Source organism: Syngnathus floridae, chromosome 3 (genome assembly GCF_059516105.1).
Source record: "Syngnathus floridae isolate MCC-2025c chromosome 3, RoL_Sflo_1.0, whole genome shotgun sequence".
Lineage (NCBI taxonomy): Eukaryota > Metazoa > Chordata > Actinopteri > Syngnathiformes > Syngnathidae > Syngnathus > Syngnathus floridae.
This window is the reverse complement of record NC_142415.1, coordinates 22462050-22489537: the sequence shown is the minus strand read 5'-3', so window position 1 is coordinate 22489537 and position 27488 is coordinate 22462050. Positions and strand designations below refer to the sequence as shown.

At 53.7% G+C, this 27488-nt stretch overlaps 4 protein-coding genes across 8 annotated transcripts; all 4 read right to left on the bottom strand.

Annotated features, from left to right (window-relative positions):
• Positions 1–38: 38 nt before the first annotated feature.
• Positions 39–10348, bottom strand: LOC148401179 (uncharacterized). The gene is made up of 6 exons (XM_088371046.1): positions 10188–10348; positions 8537–9403; positions 6316–7323; positions 3531–4413; positions 3080–3132; positions 39–1759 (listed from the first exon to the last, which is right to left on the bottom strand). Exons 1-6 carry the CDS (start codon positions 10204–10206, stop codon positions 612–614), a joined length of 3978 nt encoding a protein of 1325 aa, XP_088227172.1. The 5' UTR covers positions 10207–10348; the 3' UTR covers positions 39–611.
• Positions 10349–11170: 822 nt separating this feature from the next.
• Positions 11171–13549, bottom strand: LOC148401178 (uncharacterized). Its single transcript, XM_088370549.1, has 2 exons — positions 13022–13549; positions 11171–12271 (listed from the first exon to the last, which is right to left on the bottom strand). The coding sequence occupies exons 1-2, from the start codon at positions 13215–13217 to the stop codon at positions 11289–11291; spliced, it is 1179 nt and encodes a 392-aa protein (XP_088226675.1). The 5' UTR covers positions 13218–13549; the 3' UTR covers positions 11171–11288.
• Positions 13550–14547: 998 nt separating this feature from the next.
• LOC148401177 (uncharacterized) lies at positions 14548–16412 on the bottom strand. 2 transcript variants are annotated; one of them, XM_088370555.1, is made up of 2 exons: positions 16228–16412; positions 14548–15911 (listed from the first exon to the last, which is right to left on the bottom strand). In XM_088370555.1, exons 1-2 carry the CDS (start codon positions 16301–16303, stop codon positions 14716–14718), a joined length of 1272 nt encoding a protein of 423 aa, XP_088226681.1. In that variant the 5' UTR covers positions 16304–16412; the 3' UTR covers positions 14548–14715. The 2 variants fall into 2 exon arrangements, with proteins under 2 accessions (XP_088226681.1, XP_088226678.1); XM_088370552.1 differs by having other exon boundaries at positions 14548–15898; positions 16222–16384.
• A 1841-nt stretch (positions 16413–18253) lies between these two features.
• celf1 (cugbp, Elav-like family member 1) lies at positions 18254–27075 on the bottom strand. 4 transcript variants are annotated; one of them, XR_015857419.1, is made up of 15 exons: positions 26839–27072; positions 24737–26033; positions 24065–24252; positions 23702–23784; positions 23262–23310; positions 23044–23178; positions 22515–22594; positions 22055–22216; positions 21589–21658; positions 21303–21434; positions 20476–20592; positions 20141–20341; positions 19548–19691; positions 18738–19414; positions 18254–18603 (listed from the first exon to the last, which is right to left on the bottom strand). XR_015857419.1 is itself a non-coding variant. In XM_088370519.1 (15 exons), exons 2-14 carry the CDS (start codon positions 24805–24807, stop codon positions 19287–19289), a joined length of 1560 nt encoding a protein of 519 aa, XP_088226645.1. In that variant the 5' UTR covers positions 24808–26033; positions 26839–27075; the 3' UTR covers positions 18254–19140; positions 19255–19286. The 4 variants fall into 4 exon arrangements, 3 of the variants coding, with proteins under 3 accessions (XP_088226645.1, XP_088226647.1, XP_088226646.1); XM_088370519.1 differs by having other exon boundaries at positions 18254–19140; positions 19255–19414; positions 26839–27075; XM_088370521.1 differs by lacking the exon at positions 20476–20592 and having other exon boundaries at positions 18254–19414; positions 26839–27075.
• Positions 27076–27488: the final 413 nt, after the last annotated feature.

The following is a 27488-nucleotide window of genomic DNA, read 5'->3' as shown; positions in this document are numbered from 1 at the left end:
AAATTTGACACGTCTTAAAACACAACTGTGGGAGATACTATGTTTCCGTTTTTTATTCATCCATCCACTCATTCTGTAAGTGGAGGAAAGTGATGTGTAAATAAATGACTCGAATCCTGCCCGCATTTGCATCGTACCGCACGACCCAAATTGGCCGTTGCTACGCAAGTCCGAAAGCTGCCGTCCAAAAAAAAGATCAGGTTCCTTACAGATGCTCTGTGGCAATTGGCTTTGCTAAGGGATTCGTTGAAGCGCTGCTGCATAAAACGCTGCATGTGGCAAATGTCTGGAAACGTCGCATCGTTGAAGTGATTGCATAACTATGCCGTTTTGTTCCGGGAGCGACTTTAAAGTGGCAGCTGCTGCGGTTGAAGAAAGCGTTGCAAAGGATCACTTTGCCGTGAGCTCTGTCTTCCCATAAACGCGTGTCACTATTTATTGATTCAGAGCACCAGCAAACGTGTTATTTCACAGGTGTGTGCGGGTTAGGGTCAGAGCGGTAGGCCTTTGCAGTCGCCGGTGCATCAGGTTTGCTTCCGACGGAATGGACAGAACGCCGCCGCCGCCGCCGCCGCCAAATTGGCAGCGCCAGCCACCATTTGGCGCTGGAGTCAAACGGAGCCGCTGCTGCCCTCCCCGGCGACACACTTGTGCTTGTTGAGCTGGTACTTGTAAGCAAAGTTGTCCCCGCACAGGTGGCAACAGAAGGGTTTCTCCCCAGTGTGCGTTCGCATGTGTCTCAACATGGTGGCTTGAAGCGTAAAGCGGGAGTTGCACACGGAGCATGCAAACGGTTTCTCTCCGCTGTGCGTTTTCATGTGGTTGGCGATGGTGGACTGCAGCCGAAAGGTCATGTTGCAGACGGAGCAGGAGAAAGGCTTCTCTCCCGTGTGAATTCGGGTGTGCTCCATCAAACTCATCATCCTGGAGAAGATTTTGCCGCAGAAGGAGCACGTGAAGTTGTCGCCCGTGTGCGTCCTCATGTGCGGGATCAACGACGAGCGAAAGCGAAAGGTCATGCCGCACAGCGAGCACGAGAAGGGCTTCTCTCCGCTGTGGATTCGCATGTGGGCTTTCAAATTGATATTTTTGGCAAAGCCTTTTGCGCAGATGGAGCAGGCAAAAGGTTTCTCGCCGCTGTGCGTTTTGGCGTGCTCCTTCAAATTGCTCTTTCTGGCAAAGCTTTGAGCGCAAACGGCGCACGCAAAGGCTTTTTCCCCCGTGTGCGTTTGCGTGTGTTTCACCATGGTGGAGCGATCGCGGAAAGTCATGTCGCACGCCGGGCACGGATAAGGCTTTTCCCCGGTGTGCTTCCTCATGTGGATGGTCAAGGTGCCCCTTTGAGTGAAGCTTTTAGCGCACAGCGAGCAGCCGAACGGTTTCGCTCGCGCGTGACTTTGCGTGACGTGCGTCTTCAAGTCCGACTCGAGGGCGAACCTTTGGTCGCATCGGGGACATTGCCAGCCGCCTGGCTGATTTGGCGAGTCGCCTCGAGAGCTTTGCGCTGGCGCCGGCTCCGTTTGGACGCCGTCTTCGTCTTCGCTCTTCACCACCACGCGAATCACCGGGAAGTCGCACGTGTCCGCCCGCTCCTGGCCGTCCGCACCTTGCGCACGCTCCTCCTGCCGGCTCACGTCCACTTCTTCCTCTTCGTCTTTAAAGCGGCGGGGCACCGGCTGCTCCTCGTCCTGTTCCTGAGTGGGCAGACCTCCGGGGCTGTGAGGCGGCCGCTGCCGCTGCCGCTGCCACCGCTGGACATCTGCAAAGGGACAATTGTGGCACACCTTAACACAAGTAGCAGCCAAGACACTTGGGAAGCATGAGAAGGTCGATAAAGACATTTCTGGGACCAAACGAGGGCTTTTTCTACAGTAGCTGTATCCAAAAATTCAAAAGGCGCTCATCGTTGACGCCATTCATTTTCATGATATTACTAAGAAATGGACAGTGTTTAGCAGAAATTTGACAAGGAAAAATAAATAAATAAATCATCAAGTTAGCACCCCCTCCTGGTGGAAAGTAAGGTTTTCTGTTCGGTTTTTGTGTGTGTGTGTGTGTGGGGGGGCGATCTCGTTAGGTCGGGGGGGGGGCATTGTCATTGAAGGTGACATGTTCTGGGGACGTTGGCGGGGCAAAATGCATGCAAGTCAAAGGAAAGAATCAATTCAATGAACTGAAAGTCTCAGACGAAACAGGCCAATTCAAGGACAAAAAGATGTTGGCGAATTAAACCCACCTGCTGTGTGCGCTTCCATGAGGGGGGGGGGCTTCTGCTCCTCCTATCCGGGCCACTTTGTTGGCTGGCCCGCCGGCCACCGGCACTGGCGGCTAACAAGCTAAGCTAGCTGGCCGGTCGGCCGGATAGATTTGATAGATAGGCGTCAAAACACACAGAGAAGCCCTTGTAATAAACTGCGATGTTCTGTCCGCCTTCGATGGCAGCAACGATCACTTGGTGAAAGTCAAAAAAAGATTACAGCAAAAGGTGGAGCCGATCAAACATTTAGACGCGGGCGATCGGCCCCAATGGAGGAGCGGCAACGTTCACTGCGCTTTCGTTTAAATGATCACTGCGCATGCACGCTGGCCGCCATCTTGGATGGCAGTAAGGCGAAGCATGAGGGTCAAAAGACAAAGGAAGTTGTTGTTTTTTTGGGTTATGTAAACACTATATTATTAAAACGAATAGTATATTGTTCTACATTGATATTAACATCTGGTCGAGATAGAGCGAGCGGTCAATCGGCCTAAATGCAAGGAAGGAAACCCACCACGCAGGAGCCCTACACCTCAGGACTGACTGTGAGGCAACGTGCGTTATGACCAGTGCGCACACGCGCGCCATCAGCATCCATTTAGCATCGACAGCATCCCATCAAAGAAGTGCAGATCCGAGCAAACAACACAGTGTCTGACATAGGGAAAGAATATGAGGCCAGGAATTGCCATCGACGTCAGGCCCGCAGCGCTCGGCTAACCGGTGTTCCCTGCTCAGTGTGCCTCCACGGTGATGGCTCTTTTGGCATCAGGTTGCCCGCGACGTTGCAGTTGCTCGCTCCAAACGTTGAAGCTTCTGCACCTCGCTTAGCTCGGTAGCCGCTAGCAAAGTTAGTTAGGCTTTCGGCCGCGTTGCTATCGTGTGGAAAACGTCGCGTGCGGAAAGCACGGTCGCCGAGCACCGCGAGGAACTTTGGGGAATTAAAGAAGAAGACATCAACTGCAAGCTCACATGGATTCTTACACAGCAGGTTGGTCTATAAATGCTGTATTTATGCACTTGAATTTAACAAGTAGAAATGTTTCACTCGCTTCATCCTTCATCGTCTAGACTGGGATGGTAGCGAACTTCTGTGTCTTGTCATTTCAGGGACCGACGTTCATCAGAGAGGCTTGAACATTGTCGGGGCAAATGTTTGCCCCCCCCCCCGCCTTGAAAATGTCCACCCACAGGTGTTTACCGCGACCGTGCACGTTCGCCAAAGTGGACCAAATAATGGCAACCGAAAGGAGCTCCGGCGAGGTTGGTTGGCTAGCTACGGTTCAAAGTCGGAATGTCGGCGCTCTTGCCGCCGCCACACGGGTGCCTGCCCAGCTGGTACTTGTAAGCGAAGGCGCGGTCGCACGCGTGGCATCGGAACACCTTCTCGCCCGTGTGTCTTCTCAAGTGGGTCATCAAGGTGACTTTCTGAGAGAAGGATTTACTGCAGAAGGAGCAGGCAAAGGGTCTCTCTCCGGTGTGCGTCCTCGCGTGCTGCACCAACGCCGAGCCCACGGTGAAGCTGGCGCCGCACGCCGAACAAGAGAAGGGTTTCTCGCCGGTGTGGATGCGGGTGTGAGTCAGCAGGTTTCCCTTCAAGGAGAAGCGTTTGGCGCAGAAGGGGCAGCTGAAAGGTTTCTCTCCCGTGTGCGTGCGGGCGTGCCGCATCAAGATTCCCTTCTGAGAGAAACGCTTGCCGCACGCTGAGCAGCCAAACAGTTTTTCTCCCGTGTGGCAGCCCATGTGGCGCTTCAGGTTGCTCTTGCTACCAAACGTTTTGGTGCACTGAGGGCACCTGAAGGCTTTGGAGCTCCTGGAGCCTCCTCTGGGGCGGTCCTCGTCTGGAGAGCGACGCGATGGCGAGGACGTGTCTGCGAACGGCGCCGTGGGCTTCTCCTTGCCGCCACCGTCGCCGTCTTCACTCTTCACCGCGGCGACTGTATGCTTGCCGGCGTCAGCTTCCTGGCTGATGCGGACTTCTTGCTCTTCCTCCTTGATGCTGGGGGAGCCGGTCCCCCCCTCCTCCTCCTCCTCCTCCTCCTCCTTTTTGATGAAGGGGCATGCTTCCCCTTTGAGACAGGGCGACCACAGCGCCTCCTCTTGGGGCTCCAAAGTTTCGCATGTCACGCCCGAGAGCTTCTCTCTCGGCTGAACACCTGCGAGACACCGGAAGGAAGACCAGTCTGTCATGTTTTGCCATTTGATGCCTGACTGCAATGATGTATTCTAATGAATGAAAATATCATTTTATAATCAATTCCTTTGGAAACAATCTTTTTTTTTCTCATACTTTTGTATTTTCTATCTTATTCTTCCCAACCTTATGCCCCCTCCCTCCCAAGAAAAAATGCTCCTTGTGCTTTTCCCAATCATTTTTGTACCTTCTTTTGTCTAATCTATTTGATTTCGCTCTCTTGGTTCTTCTGGCGTCCGTGCAAAATGAGGCCGGTGCAAGAAGCGGCTCGCTCGCTCGGTCGGTCGCCCGTTCAATTTGCCCCTCTGCTTGCGCCGTCGACGATTGGAGGGAGCCAGCCCTCCATTCTGGGTCCAATCGATTCTATTCCTAGTCTGATTGTTGTTGTCGCTGTTTTGTATTGTTAGAAAGGACAGAACACCCTAACGTAGAGAAACCTCGGTTTCAATGGCTTCACTTTCTGACTGATATTTTCCAGTCATGTTCAGAGGACCAACCTGCTACGGCGTGAGAATCCATCGGAGCGTCCAGTCGCCGATTGTCATTCTTTCGTTCCTTCTCGTTCTCCGTTGTTGTTGCTTTTGGCAATACTACTACGATTGATTTTCCTTTATTTTTCTACCAATGTTTTCCCTCAAAAGACAAACACTCGAGGCTCAAGCCACCTTAGCATGTTGCTAACTTCTGCGACTTTTTGTTAGCAAGCTAACGAACTAAGCTAAAGAGAGACGCTTCGTTGCGCGAGAGTGAAGTAAAGGTCTCAATGGGATTGACGCCTTCTACTGTCGATGAAAACAACAAAAATCCCTAGCTTGGATTTGAAAGCGTTAATAAAGTGCTTGGAGGAGCGGTCAGGCTCCGCTCGGCGACGTGTGGCTTACTTCCGCCTTTTCTCTTCTTCTTCGTCTTCTTCTTCTTCTTCGGGGGAAGGCGGTGACAACCTGTATCCGTGGCGGCACAATTCTGCCATCAACTGGAAGCACGTTTAAACTTACTACGGCACATGAAATTGACCATTTACGTCGTCACAAAACACCTTTATTTGTACGATTATTACGATCATATTTTTGATGTGTTGTCCGAAGGAAGGAGGGAGGGATGCTGGTGATGAAGTGAACTAACACCAAATAAACTAACGGAAGGGATGCTGGTGATGAAGTGAACTAACACCAAATAAACTAACGCGGAATCAAGTCAAACAAAACGGAATGAAGTTGACACATGACGAAAGTCAAATCAAACCTGAAGTGTGAAGAACTGGAAATTCAACAATATTGTCAACGTCTCTCTCCAAAGTCATATTTCAGCCCCTGTCGCAGACGGGGAAGACAATTCCAGAAACATTTGAGAGCTAGCTTACAGCTGGGCTTTCTACCGAAATCGGACTTGATTCCCTGAAACGTTCAAGATCATTTGCAACAATTCCACCTTTCCCGGGGACGGACGGGTGCGTTCCATTCAATAGAGTCCTCCGTTCTGACTTCAAAATCTTCTTCCCCCCTGAGGTTGGCAAACGTAATTTTGAGCCACCGATCCCGATCGAAGGATTCCCTCCGTTTGAAGCCCCATATCCAAAATCTACGGCGCTCGCAAAAAATTCTAGGAGCCGCAACCGCGTGTTCAGAGCTTTATTTGAAGAACTGTACCCTCGAGGATTTACAGTAGGTCTATATATTCCCCGCAATGAACAATGATGTGGCAATTTGTTGCAATTTGCCATCGACCCTCTATTATTTACTGATGACGACATCTTGATGCCAAGGTGACCATTTGAAGGGAGTTGAGAAGCTGCATTCGGTCAAAAGTAGTCCTTAGGGGCAGCCAAAGTCAAAGTTCTTCCATGTCTTCACGCTTCAAGTGTCGCACGCGCACCGATGCTTGCTCAGTTGACTCGGGCTGGCAAATTTGGCCTGACACAGGTTGCAGCAGAAGGCTTTTTCGCCCGTGTGCTTCCTGGCGTGAATGTTCAAATTGCCTTTCTGCGCAAAGCTCTCGCCGCACACGGAGCAAGCGAAAGGTTTCTCGCCGGTGTGCGTCCTGGTGTGTTTCCGCAAACTGCCCTTCAGAGCAAACTTTTTTCCGCATACGGAGCAAGGAAAAGGTTTCTCCCCCGTGTGCGTCCTCATGTGGATGACCAGATTTCCCTTCTGCGAGAACTTCTCGCCGCACACTGAGCAGGGGAAGGGTTTCTCCCCAGTGTGCGTCCTCATGTGCTTCATCAGGTTTCCTTTCTGGGAGAACTTCTCGTCGCACACCGAGCAGGAGAAGGGTTTCTCTCCCGTGTGCGTCCTCATGTGCGTGGTCAGATTGACCTTCTGCGAGAAGCGCTCACCGCAAAGCGAGCAAGGGAAGGGTCGCTCGCCGCTGTGCGTCCTCATATGGATCATCAGCGTGCCTTTGAGCGAGAAACGGCCGCCGCACACGGCGCAGACGAAGGGTTTCTCGCCGGTGTGGATCATCACGTGGCCCATCAAGTGCTCCCGCCGACCGAAGCTCTTGCCGCAAAATGGGCAGATGAAGATGTCTTCCTTCGCGCGCGCACTCAAGCCGGACACGTGGCAACCGCCCCCCCGAGACCAGCCGAAGGCCGCGTGGCCCGGAGAGCCTCCGTCACGGCTCCGCCCTCGCCACGCTCTGGTCTTCTGCTCCGGCTCGCCTTGGTCTCGCTCATCTTCGCCTTTCACGACCACTCGCATCGCCGGGAAATGGCTGAGGTCGGCCCGCTGCTCGTCAGAACCGCTTGCGGGGCCACGCTCGCCACCTTCCCGGCTGACGTCTACTTCCTCCTGTTCCTGTTTGACGCGGAGGGGCTCTTGCCCCTGATCCTCTTTGACGTGGGGGGGCTGCGCTGCCTGCAGCTGCCGGCCGCCGCCTGCGGGACACAAAGCTACTTCAGAAAATGTGATGGCCTCCCTCCGCAACGGCCATCAGTAGATTGGCCCGAGTTGGCACACTTGAAAGCTTCAATGATAAAAGGAAGGGTGAGCTGAGCTGAGCTGAGCTGAGCTAAGCTGAGCTGAGCTGAGCTAACCTCGCGAGCGTCGCCGCTCTTTTGGTTCCAAAAGGTTCCTGCTTGGCGTCCGCTCACCTTCTCTCATCGTCTATGGAAAATTTCAAGCGCCCAACCGCCAGCGCCCTCTTCGTTTCGGTTCCACGAGCGCGCCAATGAAGCGGTCGCTTTGGCACATTTTGCTCCACGCGAAACCGAGGTCAACTTGACATTCACTGGGCTCTCGACTTTAGCATGTTGCTAACTTGCGCCGGCCGCCGCTCTTTGTTGGAAGCTAACACGCCAAGACACCCGGAGCCGCTTTTAAGTCCGGCGAGACCAAGCTAGCGTGACACAAAGGTTAAATTCTTGCGATCCGATCGATGACGAAAGAATAAAGCCGTTGGTTGGTTGGTTGGTCGCTTGGCTAACGTCACCTGTCATCAGTAAAGCGGTCCGACGTTTTGCTCACATTGTCCGAGGCTCGGCGCTCGCTTCCTTGCTCACTTCCGTGTTTTTCTACTTCGCTTGACCCGATTGGACGACGGCGCCCGTGACGTCATAGGGGCCTCACCTCAAGCTTTGCTCCAACGAATAAACACGATACGAATTAAGGTGCTTCTGAGTTGTTTTTCAAATTCATAAGTGTAGCTAAAGGTGAGTCAAACCACCATAGTTGTGTCAAGATGTACATAGGCGTTTGACAACCGGTTGCATTGCGCAATCGACAGTTATGTTTGATTGTAATGTCGAGTGATCCGCCACCGGTTGCGTCTCAAAATAGCCGCCAGCTTATGGTACGGTCACACGTTTTTTATCCGTCCGTCCATCCGTCCGTATGGCGCTGTTCAAGTGCGACTAGCGCAAGGGACGACGGTTGCTTCGGCAGGCAGGCAGAAAAATGCTGCGAACCAGAGGGAATTGCAGCTCAACGGCTTCTCAACGGACTGACGAGCACACCAGCAGAGCGAGCACACTGGAAAGGTTTGATCTTTTATTAGCATCAGCCTTGGGAGTTGCCGCTTACAATAGGACCGACTCTATTCCCGTACGATCCTCCCCAAAAAGCGCCGGCGCTAAAATGCCCAACTCTAGCCGTCCAAGTCCATCTGAGCGCTGCTGCCCTCGCCGCCGGCGCAGGCGTGTTTGTCGAGTTGCTGCTTGTGCGAGAATTGACCGTGGCACGAGCGGCAGCTAAAGGGCTTTTCGCCGGTGTGCGTGCGGGCGTGCACGTTGAGCGTCCCCTTGATGGAGAATTTCTTGCCGCACACGTTGCAGGAGAAGGGCTTTTCCCCCGTGTGGATTCGGGTGTGTCCGATCAGGTGTCCCCGCTGAGCAAAGCCTTCGCCGCAGAAGGAGCACTTGAAAGGTTTCTCTCCGGTGTGCGTGCGCATGTGCTGGATCAAGGCGGGGCGCACGGTGAAGCCGGCGTCGCACTGGCTGCACTTGAAGGGCTTCTCGCCCGTGTGCTTCCTGGTATGCCGCATCAGGTTGCCTTTGAGGGAGAAGCGCTTGCCGCAGAAGGAGCAAGTGAAGGGCTTCTCGCCCGTGTGCGTCCTCATGTGGTAGACCAGATGCGCCTTGCGGATAAAGCGCTTGGGGCAAACGGTGCAGCTGAACGGTTTTTCCCCCGAGTGGATCATCATGTGCCGCTGCAAATCGGACATCTTGAAGAAGGCCGAGTCGCACAGGGAGCATTTGAAGTGCTTGGCGTCGAATCGCGCGTGGTCGGCCGGATAGCCCCTGGGCGCCGGGGGGCCGCCCGGCGAGCGGGCCGGCCGCTGAGCCCGCTCTGGCGTTTGGCTCTTGGCCGGCGCAGGAGGGGGCTTGCTGCTCGGCGCCTCCTCGTGCTCCTCCCGCCACGCCGGTCGCTCTTTGCCGTGGCCGGGCTCCTCTTGCTCCTTGCAGCTCAACTCCCGCCGCCGCTGCTCCTGCTCGGGGGCCACGTCATCCTGACCCACGTCTGCGGGAACGCAGAAAGACAGATGCACTTTGGAACATCGCTCACCTTTTACAAACTGTCAGTGAAGAAAATGAGCCACGTTTGTTTGGCCCCTGCCGCATTTTAGCAGGACCTTTTAGTGGAGACGACCACAAACTGTCAGGCTTGATACTTTGGGATTTTTCATTCTTTTAAACTTTGCTTTCTTCATGTTCAGTTAGGTGTGGTTTCTTTTTCGAAATATGAAAGGTAATCAATCACATGTCCCAATATCGCGTCCTAAGTCACTACAATTCCCAAACAGATTGATCGTCTTCCTTCCTTCCTTCCGTCCGTCCGTGACGCGTTACAGAAACAAATGCTGCATTCCAAACGAACCCCAAAATGCACACGTATGAAGCGACGATGAAAAAGAATCCAAATACGCATGGTTTTTAATCAATGCCAAATGTGGTTTCAGTTGCTTCTACTTTTTTTGTTTTTTTAAAGGCGCCGTCATTCACAAAAAAACGTTTCTGGTTGAATTGTAGTTCTTTATTTCTCGCCAACCATACGAACGTGTCTGCGTCACGACTGAGGAGAAGCGGAGCGGGACGGCGAGGATCTTCCGCCCCGCGCCGTCGAGAACCAATCCATAAGAAACTAATAAACACATAATACAAAGATGGAAAGCAATACTGACGCAGCGCTACTACTTTCAGAGTAGAGTAGGATGTGGACAAAAGGCTCAGCTAAACCCAGCCTTTCTCATTTTCCAAACTTGCAATGCACATTGTTGAATGGTGGTCCCCAGGTGCGAACCAACCTGCTGTGCTCGAGTCCATGAGCGCGTCCAAAAGTTGTCGTTGCCGCAGGTTCTCCTCTGGTTCGAGAAAGTTCCACCTCGTACTCGCTTATGGTTCTCTCCAACACCGCAAATATTTCTTCCACGGCCGCATTCAGCCGCTGGTTGACCAGAGCTCGCAGCATTTTCACTTTACACATTCTCACGCGGTGACAAGAGGAAGAAGAAGAAGAAGAAGAGGACCAACAAGACGACTTCGGCACTCGCGGCTGGCCTGGCGCGCGCTTCGCGGGCTGCTAACGTCCGTCCACCGCTCTTTGTTTGCAGCTAGCAGGCTACTAAGCAAGCGGGAGTCGCTCCCTCCCAAGTGACGAGTTTGCAGCCAACTGGACTGTTTCGTCTGTCTTGGTCTAGCGACCAGGGGAACCCAAAGGAATAATGAGCCACACAGAAGTAGGAAAGGCAGGCCCCGAAAGGTTGATTTTCACGCTCAAGTCAGCTCCGGCTTAGCAACGTGTGACGGCTAATTGGGAGACTTTTTTTGTCGCCTTCCTTCTTCTTTGTCGTAATTGAAAGGCCCGTTTAGCGCTTATTCGCTCGATGCAACCATCTAGCGGTCGTTCAACACCGCCGCCCGCCATGTCAGCGCCGCGATTAAGCAAGCCGCAGTGCGCATGCGTGGAACGGCCGCCATTGTGAACGCCTTCGATGGTACCCCTCGAGGGACAAACGACATAAACGCATCGCCCGTGACGGAAAGTGCGCGCTCCTCGGTCTCGTCGCCATGGTAACAACAGGTTCTCCGCCAATAGAATTCTCTAACTCTAGAATTATAAACAACAACAATAACATCGTTTTTAAAGAACAATAAAACAAACATCTTGAGAACTGTGCTATATTAGACCAAATTTCGTGAATGATTATTTTTTTCCTGGTGTGGCAACAATTAGCTTCCCCACGTGTACACTGTGTTCACTTGAGAATGTGGACTCTGTTACGGCAAATTCAGTTTGGACAAACTTTATTTATTTATTTTTTGGTCATGTGGAAGACATTCAAGGCACACGCAACACTTTTGAATTGCAGTCAGAAAACAAAGTGGAGCAAAACACACCCAGCACACTAACACATGTTTTTCAGTTGCGATGCTTTAGTGTTGGATGGCGTTTGGCCGCTGCCACCGCCGCTCCAGCCGCCGCCGCCGCTTTCCCCGCCAGCACACACGTGTTTGTCCAGCCGGAGCTTGGAGGCAAACTTCTCACCACACGCGTGACAGTCAAAAGCTTTGCCTCGCGTGTGACTTTGCATGTGTTTGACCAGTTTGGAGTGAAATCTGAAGTTCATGTGGCAGACGGAACAGGAGAGCGGTTTCTCTCCGGTGTGGATCCTCACGTGTTCCACCAAACTGGCCTTTCGGGGGAACTTTTTATCGCAGAAGGAGCAGGCGAAGCGCTTCTCGCCCGTGTGCAGGCGCGCGTGTCTCAGGAGCGACGAGTGGACGCTGAAGCTGGCGTTGCACACCTGACAGGTGAAGGGCTTCTCGCCCGTGTGCGTTCTCACGTGGTTGACGAAGGTGGACTGAAACCTGAAGGTGGCGCCGCACACGCCGCAGGTGAACGACTTGTGGCCCGAGTGCTTTTTCATATGGCCCAGGAAGGTGGAATGAAACTTGAAGGTCATGCGGCACGTCGAGCAGGAGAAATTGGCATCGCCTCGCGAGGGCTCCTCGGCCGCCGCCCCGGCCACCGCCCCGGGCGCCGCCCCGGGCGCCGCGTGGCTCCTGGCGTGTCTTTTCAAGTGTCCCTTGCTGCTGTAGGTTTTATCGCATTGAGGACATTCAAAGAGTTTACGGAGACCTCGGGCGTCTTCCTGGTCGGCGTCGCTCTCCGTCACCATTTTCTCAGAGATTATGCGGGCAACTCGGGCGTCTTCCCGGTCGGCGCCGCTATCTGTCGCCATCTTCTCTGCGCTCTCGCCTTGCTCTTCATCTTCACTCTTGACGACGACGCACGTCACCGTCAGCTTGCCGAGGTCGCCGGCCTGGTGCGGCCGCTCCGCCGCCGTTGTCTCCTCTTTGCCGAGGGGGTGCTCCGGATCTTGCGCATCTGCCGCACACCAGAAGGCAAACGTTGGCAAAGTCTTCCCATTCCAGTAAGGCATCCGCCTCGCAACATCGACGACGTGTTTATTTATTTATTTTCAAATGCAAAAAAACCAAAACGTGCTTTACGACCGCAACGCACGACGGTGGCGTTTTTGGCGAGTCTGCTTTAAGGGGACAGTCGAAAACTAAAACCAGGGCTTAATTGCAGAAAAGCGCCATCGAGCTTCACCTAACTTTGACTTCTGCGCATATTACAAACGTGCCAAAGTCGCGGGCCGCGTTGTCGTTCAGAGGGCCGTCCGTGGTTGTTGATGACGATGATGATGGGAAACCGAACAAATGTTTCATATTGCACGCACACACGGGGGAGGGGGTCAAATGACTGTAGGAAGGGGCTCGGCAATGAGATGGGCCCGTTTCAGATTTTGGGCAATTTAGCAAGAACGAGACGAGAATCTGATCAAACAAACCAAGGTTTGCTTGCTCCGCCGGCCCGCCTGAGCTTGACACGTGTGTATTGGAGCTATCGCCTTCATAGTTGGCATTTCGTGGAAGTGAAACGCTCCTCGTTTGACGACGTTTTTCGCTCGTATGAAAAGGCAAACTTTTAAAGTTTGCAGAAGTGGGCACGTCGTCATCCGTTCTGGTGAGCGGGTCTTGAGGGCAGCTTCGTGACGTGAAGCGCTTGACACGGTGCCGCTTCAAGGAAAGCGACAACAAAGAAAAAAAAGTGGCAAGAGCAGGACACAACCTGCTGGTGTGCGCGCGTCCACTTGAGGCTTGAAAAGAGCGTCGAGGAGTTGACGCTGTCGCCGGTTCTCCTCTTTGGTACGACAAAGTTCCTCCTCGTAGTCTGCTATGGTTCTTTCCAACACCGCAAAAACTTCTTCCACGGCCGCGCTCAGCCGCTCGTTCACCAAAGCTCGCAGCATTTGGACTTTAAACATGTCGCCGGGAAAGGCAAGAAGAAGAAGAAGAAGGACAACAACAAACAAGCGGAAGGCGGCCGCTGAGCACGTTGGTTGTCTTTGTTCGCGGCTGACAAGCTCCAAGCTAGCTCGTGCGGCGAAATGGCGGCGAATGACCCGGGTGGGCGAGCGGCCTGCCGATGTTCCTTCCCCCCACTGGTACGTGACAAATGAAAAGAGAATGTTCCCAAGTTGACGCGGTGGCGGACATTAGACGGCACAACGTAAAGTGACGTTGCACGAAGTTGAACGTCAGTCAAGTGGCCCTGCCGAGCCAGGCTGCGCAATGGTTTGCGCATGCGCGGCGACGCGGCCCAAACGCAATTGCTGAGCGCGTCTGCTCGTGAGGGTACTGCGCATGCGCTCGCCATGTCATGGCAAAAAGTGGCCCCGAGGAGGCGAGATTTTCGGACGTCGCTGCTATACGTGCGCTCGCTCACGACTGCTTTCTTGCTTCGTTCGTGCCCTTTTCGTCTCCAGATAATCTCTCTGTTAGCGTGTTAGCTGCTCACAAAGAACGAAAGACATACGTGCGTGTGTCAAATGTTGCTCCCGCGCCAAATGTGAGCATGAAAAGACGAGAAGAGGATGGGGGGGGGGGGGACAAACGAAGAAAAGAACACCAAAGATGATGGACAGCAGGTTCCTACTTACTAGGTTTATGCTCAACATTTCAAATCTGCAAGCTGTGTGCCTTTCTTTTGCAACAACATGAGTGATCAGGCAAAAGATTTAGAATTGGATTTTCAAATGCAACCACGAGGCATTGAGAAAGTTTTGCAATGGTCCAAACACCCCCCACAATAAGCCATGTTCTCGTGCTCTGAAGCAGAATTTGACAACGCAATGACACGCGACGCGTTCTCGTGTGCTGCAGACGTCCATCACTTGGAGGAGGAAGAGGAGGCGCTCGCATTAAAGATGAAGAGGAGGAGGCGGAGAAGGCGCGAGGAGATGGAGGGAGGGAGGGAGGGAGGGAGCCTCTGCAGCAAGCGATTCACCGGGAAGGAAGATCACCTTGAAAGAAGACGCTGGCGTCCGTCCGTCCATCCGTCCACACGGGGGTCAAAGCCTTCGCCTACTTGAGCTTGTCAGTCAGTCGAGCTCAACAGCGGCAGGGTTGTCAGGATTTGACATTGTGCACGCACATGTCTGGAGCAGGCCTTTGACTCCAAACACAACAACATTTACGACTCACTTTTTACGGTCAAGAATTGGAAGGAAAAGTCGCAACAATTGCATGAGACCGCAAGCATTCTCAGCGCAGGACTGACGGCGGCGACCGAGCGACCTTCTCTTTGACTTGGGCTTTCTCAACAATGAACCTTTACTTGTATCAAAGGAAGTCTGCTTGCTCCAAATCACAGTTTTCAGCGTCAACATGTCGAGCTGCTCCTTCGACACCCGGCCGGCTGCGAAACATTCCCCGAGAGAAAGCGGGCCAAAGCACACATGCGAGTGGGCGGCCGCCGTAGCGCTAACACGATTTCCCGTCCGGCTCCAACTGGGAAGCCAACGTGGCATCACAGCCGCGCTTCTCGGCGGCAGCGTGTTTCCGCATGTGGGTCCTCAAGTTGCACTTGTGAGCAAAGGTTTGCGCGCACACGGAGCAGGAAAAAGGTTTTTCCCCCGTGTGCGTTCTCAGGTGTGCCACCAGAATGGCTTTGGTCGCGTAGCCTTCGCCGCACACCGAGCAGTGGAAAGGTCTCTCGCCAGTGTGTCTCCTCGTGTGAATCTTCAAACTGCACTTTGACGAGTACCTTTGGCCGCAGACCGAACAGGGGAAAGGTCTCTCTCCCGTGTGAGTTCTCACGTGGACCGTCATAGTGTCTTTGCGGGTGAATCTTTCGCCGCACGTTGCGCAAGCAAATGGTTTCTCTCCGCTGTGTTTCCTGGTGTGAACCAACAGGATGGCCTTTGTGGCGAAGCCTTCGCCGCAGACTGAGCAATCAAAAGGTTTCTCGCCCGTGTGTCTCCTCATGTGAGCCTTCAAGTTGCTCCTGGAAGAAAAGGTCTGGGTGCAAACTGAACACGGAAAAGGCTTTTCCCCAGTGTGCGTCCTCATGTGCTCCATCAGCGTGTGCTTCCGGGGGAATCTCTCGCAGCAGAGCGAGCAGGCAAAGGGTTTCTCCCCGGTGTGCGTTCTCACGTGCGACTTCAAATTGCTCTTGGAAGAGAACTTCTGAGAGCAGAGTGAGCAGGGAAAGGGTTTTTCGCCCGTGTGCGTCATCACGTGCGACCTCAAATGCGTCCTCCTCGTGAAAACTTTGCCGCAAAAGGCACAGGCGAAGGGCTTTGCTTCGGTCTCGGGGTGGGTGTCGAGCGGGTGCGATAGTGCGGCCGACGCGCCGCCCGCCTCTGATGCGCCGCCCGCTTCCAACTCACTTTGACCTCTGTGAAGCTGTGGAGGCTCACCTGGATCATCTTCAGCCTTGACAACCACCCGTATGACGGAAAAGCATGTGACGTCAGCCCCAGCTGGCTCCTCTCGCTGCTGCTGCTGCTGCTGCAGACGCTCTGGGGCCTCCTGAGCGATGTTCATTTCCTCCTTTTTCTCTTTGACGTCGGGGGGCCCGTCATGCTCCTCTTCCATCTTCACGCGAGGCCACTCGGGTTTCCGTGTGTCCGAATGCTCCTCTCCCGTTGTTGTGCGCGCGGGCCTGGTGTCCGCAGGACGCAAAACCCAGAAGAAAAAGTCACAGTGTGCGTGCTAGCAACTAACAGGAAGAGGACCCTACATTGGAACAGTGTCTTATCAAAGTGAGAACAAAGTCTTGCCTTTTTGGCAAAACCTCCGACCCCCCCCCCCAGGCGTTTCTTGGACTTGAAAGTTTGGCCCCAAATTTACAGTTGACAAACGAGCGTCAAAAAGAGCGAAGGCTGCACTTGCCGTTAATAATGTTACTAATAAAAGAATGTTATGTTCACACGCTCGATCCTGTGGAATATCAAAACAAGTGTGAGCGTCAAAATAGAAAGCAACCTGCTGCGTGCGAGTTCATGTGAGCGTCCAGGAGTTGACGCTTTTGCTGCTCCTCGCACTCCGCCCTGGTTCCCGTCCACATGTCCGAACCAACAACAACAACAACAACAACAAAAAGATGAGCGTTTCTGAACCGTGCGACGGACGCGCGGGTGATGACGTCACGCCACACGCTGTCGCGGTTGCAGTGACGCCGCCACACGTCGCTTCAATTCTTTTCCGACCTCGATCCGGTGCTGACATCTGGTGGCGCTACGACGCAACCGCTACGCTCTCAAGTGTTCAGATTTGCTGAACTTGCTGAACTTGAGCTTGTCCAAATTGTCCTGGAGATTTCAGCAAGTCGCAACAGTTTCCCATATCTGTCATCTTCCGCCAAAGGAGACAGCACGGCTCGTTAGCTTGGTGTGTTTTTCCATCATTTGCAAACATCAGCCTTTATTTAAGAAATATTTTTACCGCTTAGCTGACGGTGTTATGAACCAAACCAGTAATCATTCAATCTGTGGGCTTTTTTTGTTTTTTGCATCGTTGATTTGAAATATCGTAAATCAAGGGGTGGAAGTTGAATCAATTGTAATCGGCGAATTGATTGATTAATTATTCGTACTTCGAGGTTTTTTTTCTTTTTTTTAATTTAAAAAAAAAAAGCCAACTTCAAGGTTCCCGCTATGCGTTATCTGAAATTACGCACGTGAGCGCAGGTGCGAGCAGACAGTGACGAGCACATTTTGGTTGAGCTGAACGTTTGGAATCAGTTTATTTGTCATTTTCCAGAAGTGAACACACATCAGTTGACACGTTTGTGGAGAATCTCAGTGCAGATATAAAAAGATGCACCCTGAAAAGGGAGCAAGCGTGTCAAACGAGACGAGGCGTCGTTCCGCGCCAGGTGCTGGGCTGGGCTAGGCTAGGATTCAATTATAAACGCCAGCCAAGCATGTAGCCACAATATATGTCGAATGTCCATGTGCACAACATGATCCTTATTAAATAGTCGTCATAGCACAAATGTGTTTTTGTGGCTACCAATTAGCATCTACAAATAGTTTGTGCCAGTGACGTTGGCTGCTTGCAACCTCTTCTGGGGGCAACCTGCCCGCCTGCCTTATGTTTGAGAGATTGTTCAAGGAAAAGCCGACTGAATATGACTAGAAAAAAAACAACAAAGTCTTAATACCACAAGGCTAGAGAGAGCTTATTTGGGTGGGGAACATCAAATAAAACTATTTGACGGATAAAGTGAAGCCGGATTGCCGATTAAAAAACAAAACAAATTGCAAAAAAAAAACTTTCTTTCGAGTGAGGAATTAAGCTGCATTTTTCTGAGAATAAAGTCATTGTTGAAATAAAACATTGTTTTTTGCTGGAAAGACAGTCGCGATATTCCGAAGCTATAACGAGACATACGTTACTGGCAACGCGCCAATCTTGTGCAAATCTCAATTTTTTAAAAATGTTTCGAAACAAACGTGCAGCCTTGAATACTTCTTTACGAGGGAACGTATCGCAGCTTTTCCTCAGCTTCCCCAAGCGTGTTGTTTTATCACCCAATCTTCAGCTTGGTTGCATGCTGGCCTGCCGTTTAAACCAAATCTCGACCGAGGCTTTTGGAGTAAATTGCTTCCAACTATACTGTGGCCACAAGGAAAACTTGCTTCACACGTGTCAAGACACGCAAAAGCGCAACAACTCGGCGGGGCCGGCCGAGACCGACCGACCGAGCGAGCGAGCGCGCGCACGCACGCCACGCCACGCGTGTGTCCCCAAAAACCTTCTGGACTTTGAGGAAAACGTTGTGGGCTGGCGGTTGGATCGAAGGAGGGCCCGGCCGGCCAAGAAAGGCAATTAACTAGGTGTAAACCTCCCGGTATGGGCGTCACAGAGGCACAGTGGGTGGGGACTGGACGATGACGTCACATGCTACAGTCTTCCAGAAACACAGCACAGCACACGTGGGAGTCGCTGATGGTCCGGGGTGCGCGTGGACGTGACAAAAAAAAAAAAACAGCACAACACACGCACACTGTAGTTTAAAAAAAAAAACCGGCGATCCATCCAACTTTGCACCAACTAAGAGTCCATGAACAAACAGGTGGTGTTATGTCACCACATGCACAGGCAGGTCATCATTGCGCTCACAAAATGGCAATTCATTCTCGTACGGTTACGACTTTTCTCCTCGGAAACGCCTCCAAGTACGTGTCATAACGTTCTGTCTCCTTTAGGGTGTGGACCTTGATGGCTCCCACGAGCGATGAGACGAATGATTGAAGAGAGCCTCGTGACTCTTTGAAATGGAGGTAACTCGTAGTCGTGACGCTGTGACGCCGTGACGCCGTGACGCGCGCGCCAGGAGGTCCACTCGAGCCGCTGGACAAACTCGTGGTTGAAAAGTATACAGCAGATGAATAAGTCGGGCAATAAATAGTTTCCCGGCACACGGGAGAAGTATAAAACCTTCCTGAAATATAAAAATAGAAGAGGCTCGGTAGGTAAACACGTGGGTGCCTCACCTGCTCTACAAAAAGCTAGCACGCCCAAGGAGCGCGTCGCCTCACAGCTTGCCGAGGCCGCGCGCGTGCGCTCAGTCGCTGCTTCTGCGGTGCACGGAGCGTCGAGACTTTCGTTGCGCGGAAGTTGAAATAGAATCGGGCCTGCAGTGAATTGGTGGCATTCCAAAACAGGAGGGAACGTCTTTTTTTCCCAAAGCGCGCGCGTCCCAGCCGTGGGCTCCAAGGCGGAACGACCGAGCGCTGGCCGGATGATTCGGACATTTGTTCCAGTGGTGAACAGCGAAGGAAAATGAACCACTTTAAGCTGTCCAAGTGCAACACGTGGGAACAATGGAAGGAAGGTCTTCAAAGGTAGCACAGCAAACAAGAGTTCCAAAGAAAACACAGCAGTTTGTCGTCCTCGCTGGCGGGAAAAACAAAATGCACGAACCACAGAGGAGAAGACGGGAAGAATCCAATCTGTCCGCGGAGAGGGGGGGTCGAACGGGAGGGAGCGCACGTTTGCCGTGGCACTCACCCGAGCGGCTCCTGCGCTAAGGCGGCCCGGCTTCAGTAGGGCTTGCTGTCGTTCTTGGAGCGCTTGAGCTGCACCTTGAGTCGCTTCATGCCGATCTGAAATCCGTTCATGGACTGGATGGCGGCCTGCGACGACACCGGGTTGTCGTAACTCACGAAGCCTGGAGGGTCACAAGCTCTCGGTTACAAACGCTTCGTCTCCATCGGCGATCGATTTTGACGATGAATTCGCTAAGAGCACAGCGAGCTGGCTCGTTTCCCACATCGTCCGAGTGAGCCACGATCGAGACTGACCAAAACACTTGCTGAGGTTGGTCTGCTTGTCAATGAAGACCTTGGCCGAGATGACGTTGCCGAAGGGCGCGAACATCTGGAGCAGGTCCTGGTCGCCGAACTCTTGAGGCAGGTGGTAAATGAAGAGGTTGGCGCCTTCCGGACCTGCGAAGAAGCAGCTGGTGATGTGCGCAAGAGCTCCCGTTGACGCGGCGGCGGCAGCGGCGGCGGCCCTGCTTTCTGGGCACGCTCTCTGGGCAACAGCCGCTCGGCTCGTCCGTGGCTACAAAACGGCCGCCCATCGCCACGCTCTCTCCTCACGCCCGTCTGGGCGGCCAAATGGGGCGCACCTTTGCTCGTTTGTATTTGGCGGGCGCACGCGTTGACAAGCGGAGCTTCATTTTGTCAGCTCGCCTCGCGGAATCAGGTGCTTTGCCGCCACCTGGCGGTATGGAGGTCAAATTGCGGGGCTCAACGACTGGGCTTTGCCCAGCTCAGCTCACACGTGGCAGGTAGGGCAGGGCAGGGCAGGCACGGCAGTGGGTGGTGGCCACAACTTTTGTGCTCTCGGGCTCGATTTCCTATTTGCTCGGTAATCTCGCCGCAGAACTCACCTTCCTTTTGGCTGCCCGCAGCCGAGACGCTCTGCTGCGACAGCAGGCTTTGGTTGTAGAGTCCCGGCAGCGCGGTGGCGGCGGCGGCAGCGGCGGCGTACTGCTGGATTCCGGAGTAAGCCTGACTCAGCGCCTCCATGGTGCCCCCGGAGCCGTTGGACAGGCCTCCCGAGCCCAGGCTGCCGTTCAGAGCGGCCATTCCTGCGCAGGGAGGGGGGAGTGAGAGCACGATTGCATGCACGCCCGTCCGACGGTGGAAACCTGGAGAAAAAGCTTCACCCCGCGACACCCACGCACGGCCAATGCGCTCGGTCGGTCGGTCGGTCGGTCGGTACCTGCGAGCGAGCCCACGTTGAGGCCGGCTCCCGCGCCGGCGGCCAGAGACTGCAGCGTTCCCAGAGACCCGGCGGCGGGGTTGACGGACGACACGCTGCTGGAGGTGGGCGACGAGCCTGACGCGACAGCACAGTGCCAAGTCCGTTTGGGTCGCGCACGAGGCCGCTCATTTGGAGGTTCGGCCGACGCAAGTGCACGTTTCCGCTTGTATTCCTCTCGAATCAATTTTGGTGTCACCTACAACACCTGAACGGTGGTTGACTTGTATGTCATACTTGGGAACGGCTTTTGATCGGAAAAAAAAGGTCATTTTTTGAGCATTCACCAAAAATTGCATGCGGGAGGGGGGGGGGGGCAATTATGATTATTATTGCCACCCTATAATCAACTCGATGCGTGCGTGCTTGCGTGCGTGGCTTGAATACATCAAGGCAAAAGCACACACGCTTCCAAGCTGCTTTGCGCCACAATCGGCGCTTACACATTACATTCAAATGATGGCTGGAATGTTTGTTCCATATATCAAATATATTTGCGGGGGGGGGGGGGGCACAACATTTATTTGTGGGGGCCAGGCCCGGTTCTGCTTTTGAGTGACATACAAGCAGCTGAGTGACACCCGCCCGCCACGGTGGCTTTTTTTTGGTATATTCCGACCGACCGACCGACCCAACCACCCACCCACCCACGCACGCACGCACATGTCACTTGCTGTCGGGCTTCGGGGGCATCTGGCGAGCGCTTTTCAACGTGCAGACGGACAGCCCCCGTTTCAGCAGCTCCCAAGTACGAGCGCAAGGCCAACGATCGCACGTGGCGCTTGTACCTGAGCTGGTGAGTGCACTTAGGGGACTGCTTGATGCGGTCATGGCGCCCGAGCCGGTTCCTGAGGCCTGGCTGGCGGTCGCTGCTGCCAAGGCGGCCAAATTCTGCATGGCATTCAGACCTGACGTGCACACTAACACGCAAACACGCGTCAGCTCGCTCGCTCGCTCGCTCACCTCTCACCGACGACAGCCGGGTAAGATTGTACTATTACCAAGTATTCGTCAGTTTCAATTGAAAAAGAAGCAAAGGAAAAATGAGGTCCATCCAAACTTTTGAACGTGTACCTGCAGCGGGGTGCGGGTTGCCGAGAGCGTTCCCCGCCGAGGCCGACTGCTGCAGCAGCTGCAAGTAAATCTGCACACATGCAGCAAACGGGTCACACTGTCGTCGTCTTCTACATGCATTCAAAATCAAACGACTCCTTGTATGCCACGATGCGGTGCGCGCAGTTGGCAGCAATTCAAGCGCAAGTGCAAGTGCAAAGCGCGGCACCGCGGCGCGGCACCGCGCTTTGCACTTGCGCCGATCACCAAGGCGGCGCGGCGGCCGGGTCGCATTGGCAGACAGGTCACGGCACGTGAGTCCTTTTTCTTTGCTTCGAAAGCCAAATTTGACAAATCCATCTGACCTCGCGTGCAAATTGTCTCGCCAAATGAACGGGGCATTGAATGACAAAGTGCCAAGTGAAGTGTTTCCCCAACATGCAGCGACGCTTCTCAAATGGCGGCCAAGACTCTGAGGCGGACTTACGGCCAGGTACTGCGGGCCCAGAGCTCCCAGCCCGCTCAGGTTGCCCCACATGGACGCGGCGCTGAGTTGCTGCATCTGCTGCTGCAGTTGAAGCGCCAAGCGTTTCTGCTCTTTGTCCTTCTGGGTGTCGGCAAACTTGACCACCACGGGTGACGAGCAGCCCTGAACGCAACACACGCACAGCGCGCCGTTGCCGCCAACACGTGGACAAATGCCAGCGCGGCCGTGCTTGCGTGGCTTTTCGCCAGCAGCTGCTGAAAAAAACTACTAGGCGGAGCGAATGAGGAAAACGGTATCGGTTAAAAAAACAAACATAAAACAACCAAAACGAACTAAGGAGATTTGAAGTCATCATCCGGTGCATGATGGATGCGTGAACTGCCGACTCTCAGCTTGTATTTGCGCGCGTCTTTGTTTCCAAAGCATCGTGTGCGTGCGTGCGTGCGTGCGTGCGTTTCACCTCCATGGTCTGGGACTGGTGCATGGACTTGATGGCGGCCTGGGCCATCTGTCTAGCTGTGAAGGTCACAAAGGCGCAGCCTGAAACACACAAAGACGCATGTAGCGAGCGGACTGACATTGTTAGTAGACGGGAAGGGTTTTTTCTGTGCGCGCGAAAAGAAAGGCTTACGATCTGACGACATCAAACGAGACGTGAACAAATAGTTTGAGCTGGACGACAAACTTCCGAACTTGATTCACAAGTTCTGAAATTGCGTTCATTCGGTGGCAGGCGTTGCGCATCTTTTTTTTCTTTCTTTCAGACTTTGTCCAATCCGCCTTTAGCCTTTGCCGCGTCAATTGATCCTGCTCCGGGCTGGGCTGGGCAATGCAACCAACGGAGCGCTCTTTTTTTTCTTCTTCTTCTTTTTCATTGCCGCACAGCGGACGTTGCGGCGAGACGCTTATTGCAGACGCTTGACCCGACTTACGACAACGAGACCGGCGCGAGCGACAATGTTCCGATGTCCGAAGAAGACGGCGGTCACCTCGGCTCAGTCCGTCGGGGCCCCGAAGTATGCGACACTCTTCGATCTGGCCGTAGGGCGAGAACATCAAGCGCATGTCGTTCTCGGTACACTTCTTGGAGATCATGCCGATGAACAGCTTCCTGTCCTCCACGGCTGCATGCGCGGCACGCAGCGTTAGCGCGCAAAGGCAGCCAGGGGGCGTGCGTGCGGGCGTGCGGCCATGGGCCGAGGCTCACCGTTATTCTTCTCGCTGTCAGCCGGCTTCATCTGGATGGGGTGGTGCATCTGCATGGAGGAGGCAAACGCGCTCGGCGTCAGCGCCTTTGTCGGCTTTGGAGCGTACGTGGGATTAATTTATGGAGTTGTCTTCTCATTCTACTCTGTACATTCATTTAAAAGTGATCAAAAAGCATTGACTGTAAACTGAAGCTTCCTTGCAGCTAGCCTCCTTGCAGCTACCTTCCTTTTGCCAGCGTGCTGCTGCTTTAAGTGGTAGCGCCGTCATGAACGTTTTCTTGACGGCTCAAGAAGATCAAGTCAATTGCCCCAAAAATCGCTCATTATTTCTATTTGGAACCAAAATGGAATGCGACGATGGGTGAGCTGCGTCGGCAGGGCGGATGCTTGTTTCCACACAAAACAGTCAAAGTTGAGCCCAAAGGACGCCGCCACTCACCCCTGGTAGAATCTTCATGTTGTGAAGAGCGTTCTGCGCTTCCAAAGCCGACTTGCGGGTGTAGTATGTGATGAAACAGCAGCCTGCCGCCAGACAACGCACGCACGCACATACACACATGCCACACACACACACGCACGCGCACACACACACACAAACACACACACACACACACACACACATACACACTCTCTCAACAACTGAATGACGCCGAATGGTCCAGACCGTCGTGCAGATCGCAGGAGACTTTGATTCCAAGTATTTGTTTCCGTTCCAATCAGAACAAGATTTTTACGGGGCCGTCAGACACGAGAGATGTTTGAGCGTTTGAAGGCCGTCTTTGGAAAATACGCAAGCGCTCGCCTTTGCTCTGCGGCGGGTTCTGGCTGCGGTCCTTGAGAACGTTGATCTCGTACACGGCGCCGTACGGCTCAAAGAGCTCGCGCAGCTGCTCCTCCGACCAGGAGCGCGGGATCTGGCCCACGAACATCTTGATGGCGTCCACGTCCGGCTGATCGGGGTGGTCCAAGGACCCGTTCATCTTCTTGCCACTGCGGAGACACACAAGAGCGTCACGCCGCTTTGCTCCTCCGTCAGAACGCGACAGGGCTCCAGATGGGGGCCCGGGAACAGGCGAGGTGCACCGCCGGCCGCGCCGGTTCCTCGCTCATTCAGCTCAGAGAAATCTGCCGGAGGCAGACCAGCCTTCAGATCTTCGCACCGAGTTGCGGTTTTTATTCTTTCTGGTCACAGCTTCTGCCCCAAAAGTGAAGGAGCTTTGAAGGGGAAACCTCTTCAAATTGCCTGACTGGAGCAGAAGTCGTGAATCTTCACAGATCACTCGGATCACGTGCCTTTTTGTTCTCACTCAAGAACTTTTCGGATGAAGGGCAAACGACTTGCATCCGTTACGTCGCTAGCGTGCGCTTTCTCCCGGGTAACGAGGCCAAACGTCGTTGGCCACGACCGACGGTCGGACGGGAAAAACGGAACCTAGGACAAATAGTCAAGCGCGGGAAGAAAACGGCGACTCACACAGGACCGGAGTTCAACGAGCAATGATCCACCATCATCTCCGGGAGGAAGTCCAGTTTAAAAGACGCCATGGTGGCCAAAGAAAAACAAAACGCACACGGGGGAGGATGAGCCGCTGGAAGTCAATCGTGGCGCCGCTCGCTGAGAGCTCCGCACCCACACGCAGACAACCTGGCCGGCGGAGCGCCGCGGTCAGAGCACGAGGCCGAGGAAACGCGGCCGGAGGATGACAGCCAAAAGGCCTTTGCGGGAAACGCCGATGCCGGCGGGATGGGGGAGGGAGGGAGTGAGGGGGGGGGGGGGGGAGGGCAGAGGGGAGGGACGGAGGGAGCGAGGGAGGACGAGCGGGCGGGCGGGCGGGCGGTCGGGTGGGGGCCGCCGTGGCCACAATCAAAATGCTGATGACCCGCGCCGTCGCTTTTGTGAGTGTTTCTCCTAGGCCAGCAGAACTGGCTGCAGCGTCAGATAAACACTGTGTCAGATTGATGGCGGCGATAAGGCCCAGCGGGCGCCGATGAAAAGAGGCAGTCAATGCGGCCACGCGGGCCGCCCCGTAATCCCGGGACCGGCGCCGCCCAACTGAGTTCCGGCCACGGGGGCTGGATGGGTGGGGGAGGCTGTCAGTTTGGCTCAGCGCGCCTCCGTCCTGATGACTCGGCCAGTTGGCAGAAGCCGCCTCCTTCCATTTTGAGTAAGAGCCGCAAATACCGGACCCGGATTGTCGTCGCCAATTACGTTCCGCTTACGCTGGGTCGGGTCGGCTTCAAGAGGGCTTCAAGCCGGGACTTCAAGTCTAGTTTATTGCCTCCTCCATCTTCCCGGCCACTTTGACCAACTCGTCCCAGCCGGGCGAGAAGTCCCTCTCCGTTGTCATCCTGGCCGTGAACCGCCGGCGTTAAAGCTTGCGTGACGATCGCGACGGAAGCGGCGCACCGTGTGCAAAAATCAGTGACGTGCTAGCGAGGCCAGCGAACCGGAGCCCCTCAAGCCCCCTGAAATGGTGTCCTCCCTCAGGGGTTAGGAACAGCGGCACCAGTAAGTAAAAACCCGGCCAGTTCCGCTTTTGCCACGGGTGCTTCTAAGCTTCCTTGCTCCATGGGAGCCGGGTGAACAGGAGCACCTAAGGAGCACTCAAGCCTAACTGTGGCAGGGTTTTCACTTCCTGGACCCGGATCTGACACCTCTGGGGATGACTCGTCCACTCCTCAGTGAGAAAGGGCAGCCTGGCTGGGCCGAGTCCAACCCTCAATGGTCCGCTCCTCAGATAGAGAAAGGGCAGCCTTGGCCGAGTCCAACCCTGGACGGAATCCGCAACGCAGATCAAACCAGAAAGAGCAATATTATTGACAGCGACGTCTATGGAAAGACCGATAGCCGGGAAACAATTGTAAACCTTTGTATGTCATAAACCGAAAAAGTAAAAAAGTTCTTAAATGATTGACAAACGCATCATAAGAAATGCCTAGTTATCTTGTGAGGAAATGATACAAAAACATCTGAGCAGCAGCAGCAGCAGCAGCAGCAGCATGGTGCCCGTCTGTCAGTGGACCACCACGCTGCCTGCCACTTGACATCACGTGATTGATTCCAGAAATGATCGACAATGCTGTGCAACTATTTGGAGTCTCCCTCCGCAAGTACAGTCCAACACACCAATTTCTCTCCGTTACTCTGCCAAGGTGCAATCAAGTTTCTTATTTTGAAAACTATTGCCGCTTCCGCGTTAGTAGGTGACATCGCGCAGTACCCTCTTTTCGGATATAAATAGTGACCAAAAGAGAATGTATTAGTAGTGGGCAAAAGTGTTCTCGCTCGTCGCACTTGACACCATGCAAGCTCTCGCCATCCATAAGCGCCCACGCATGGCGAACTAGTCGGATTGTTGTCACGTTAGTTGCAGCGTTAGCGTGTAGCCAACCAAGACCAAGAAGTTTGACAGCCAGCTGCGAGAGGTGCGCGCACGCGCACGCGCACGCAGCTTCAGCTCAGCTCGGCTAAGCTAGGCTAGGCTAGGCTAGGCTAAGGTGGCTGGCTGGCTGCTTGGCTGCTTAGCACACTAGCGCGCCCAACAAGCCTTTCCCAACTTGAAATGAGCAACTTACCCGCGGATCTTTTACGCCAGACTTTATTTGACTGGTTTTGGCTCAGAGCAGGGTGCCGTGTTGGACGTTGACCGGCAAATGTTATGTTATGTTGTGCTGTACACTTTCAAATCGACAAGTTGAAGCAAGCGGCGACTACTCGTAACTTGACAGATTTTGACAGGTAGCCGTGACTGCATGTGTTAAAATGGCAGGCACTCGCCCCTACTCGGGCCCCTACCACCGTATCTGTCCAATGGGGGGGTGGAGGCGGGTGCTCCGAGGCAATTTCAGACCATTTTATTCCGCCGTTGCGTCTTTTTTGTTATTAATCGTAATTTATTTCAAACGCTTCATAATTTGTGGGTCAGAGATGGAGACGGAGTTAGTGTCAAAATTATCCCTGCGTTTAAGTGGAAGGTGGTACCGTCCACCGAGAGGCACCATGCTGGACAGATGTTTTGCTTTCTTTTTTCTACAACATACATACATACAACATATAACAGTCCAACGTCACTCAAAATAGCATTCACTCATTTATTATCATTTACCTAGCATCAAACAGTTAAACCAAATACAAAGCGTTTTTGATCAAACAAGGGATTTGAGATATTTATTTGTTGCATTGCCATAATTACTTTACTAAATTATCTCCGGTCATACGAATAATC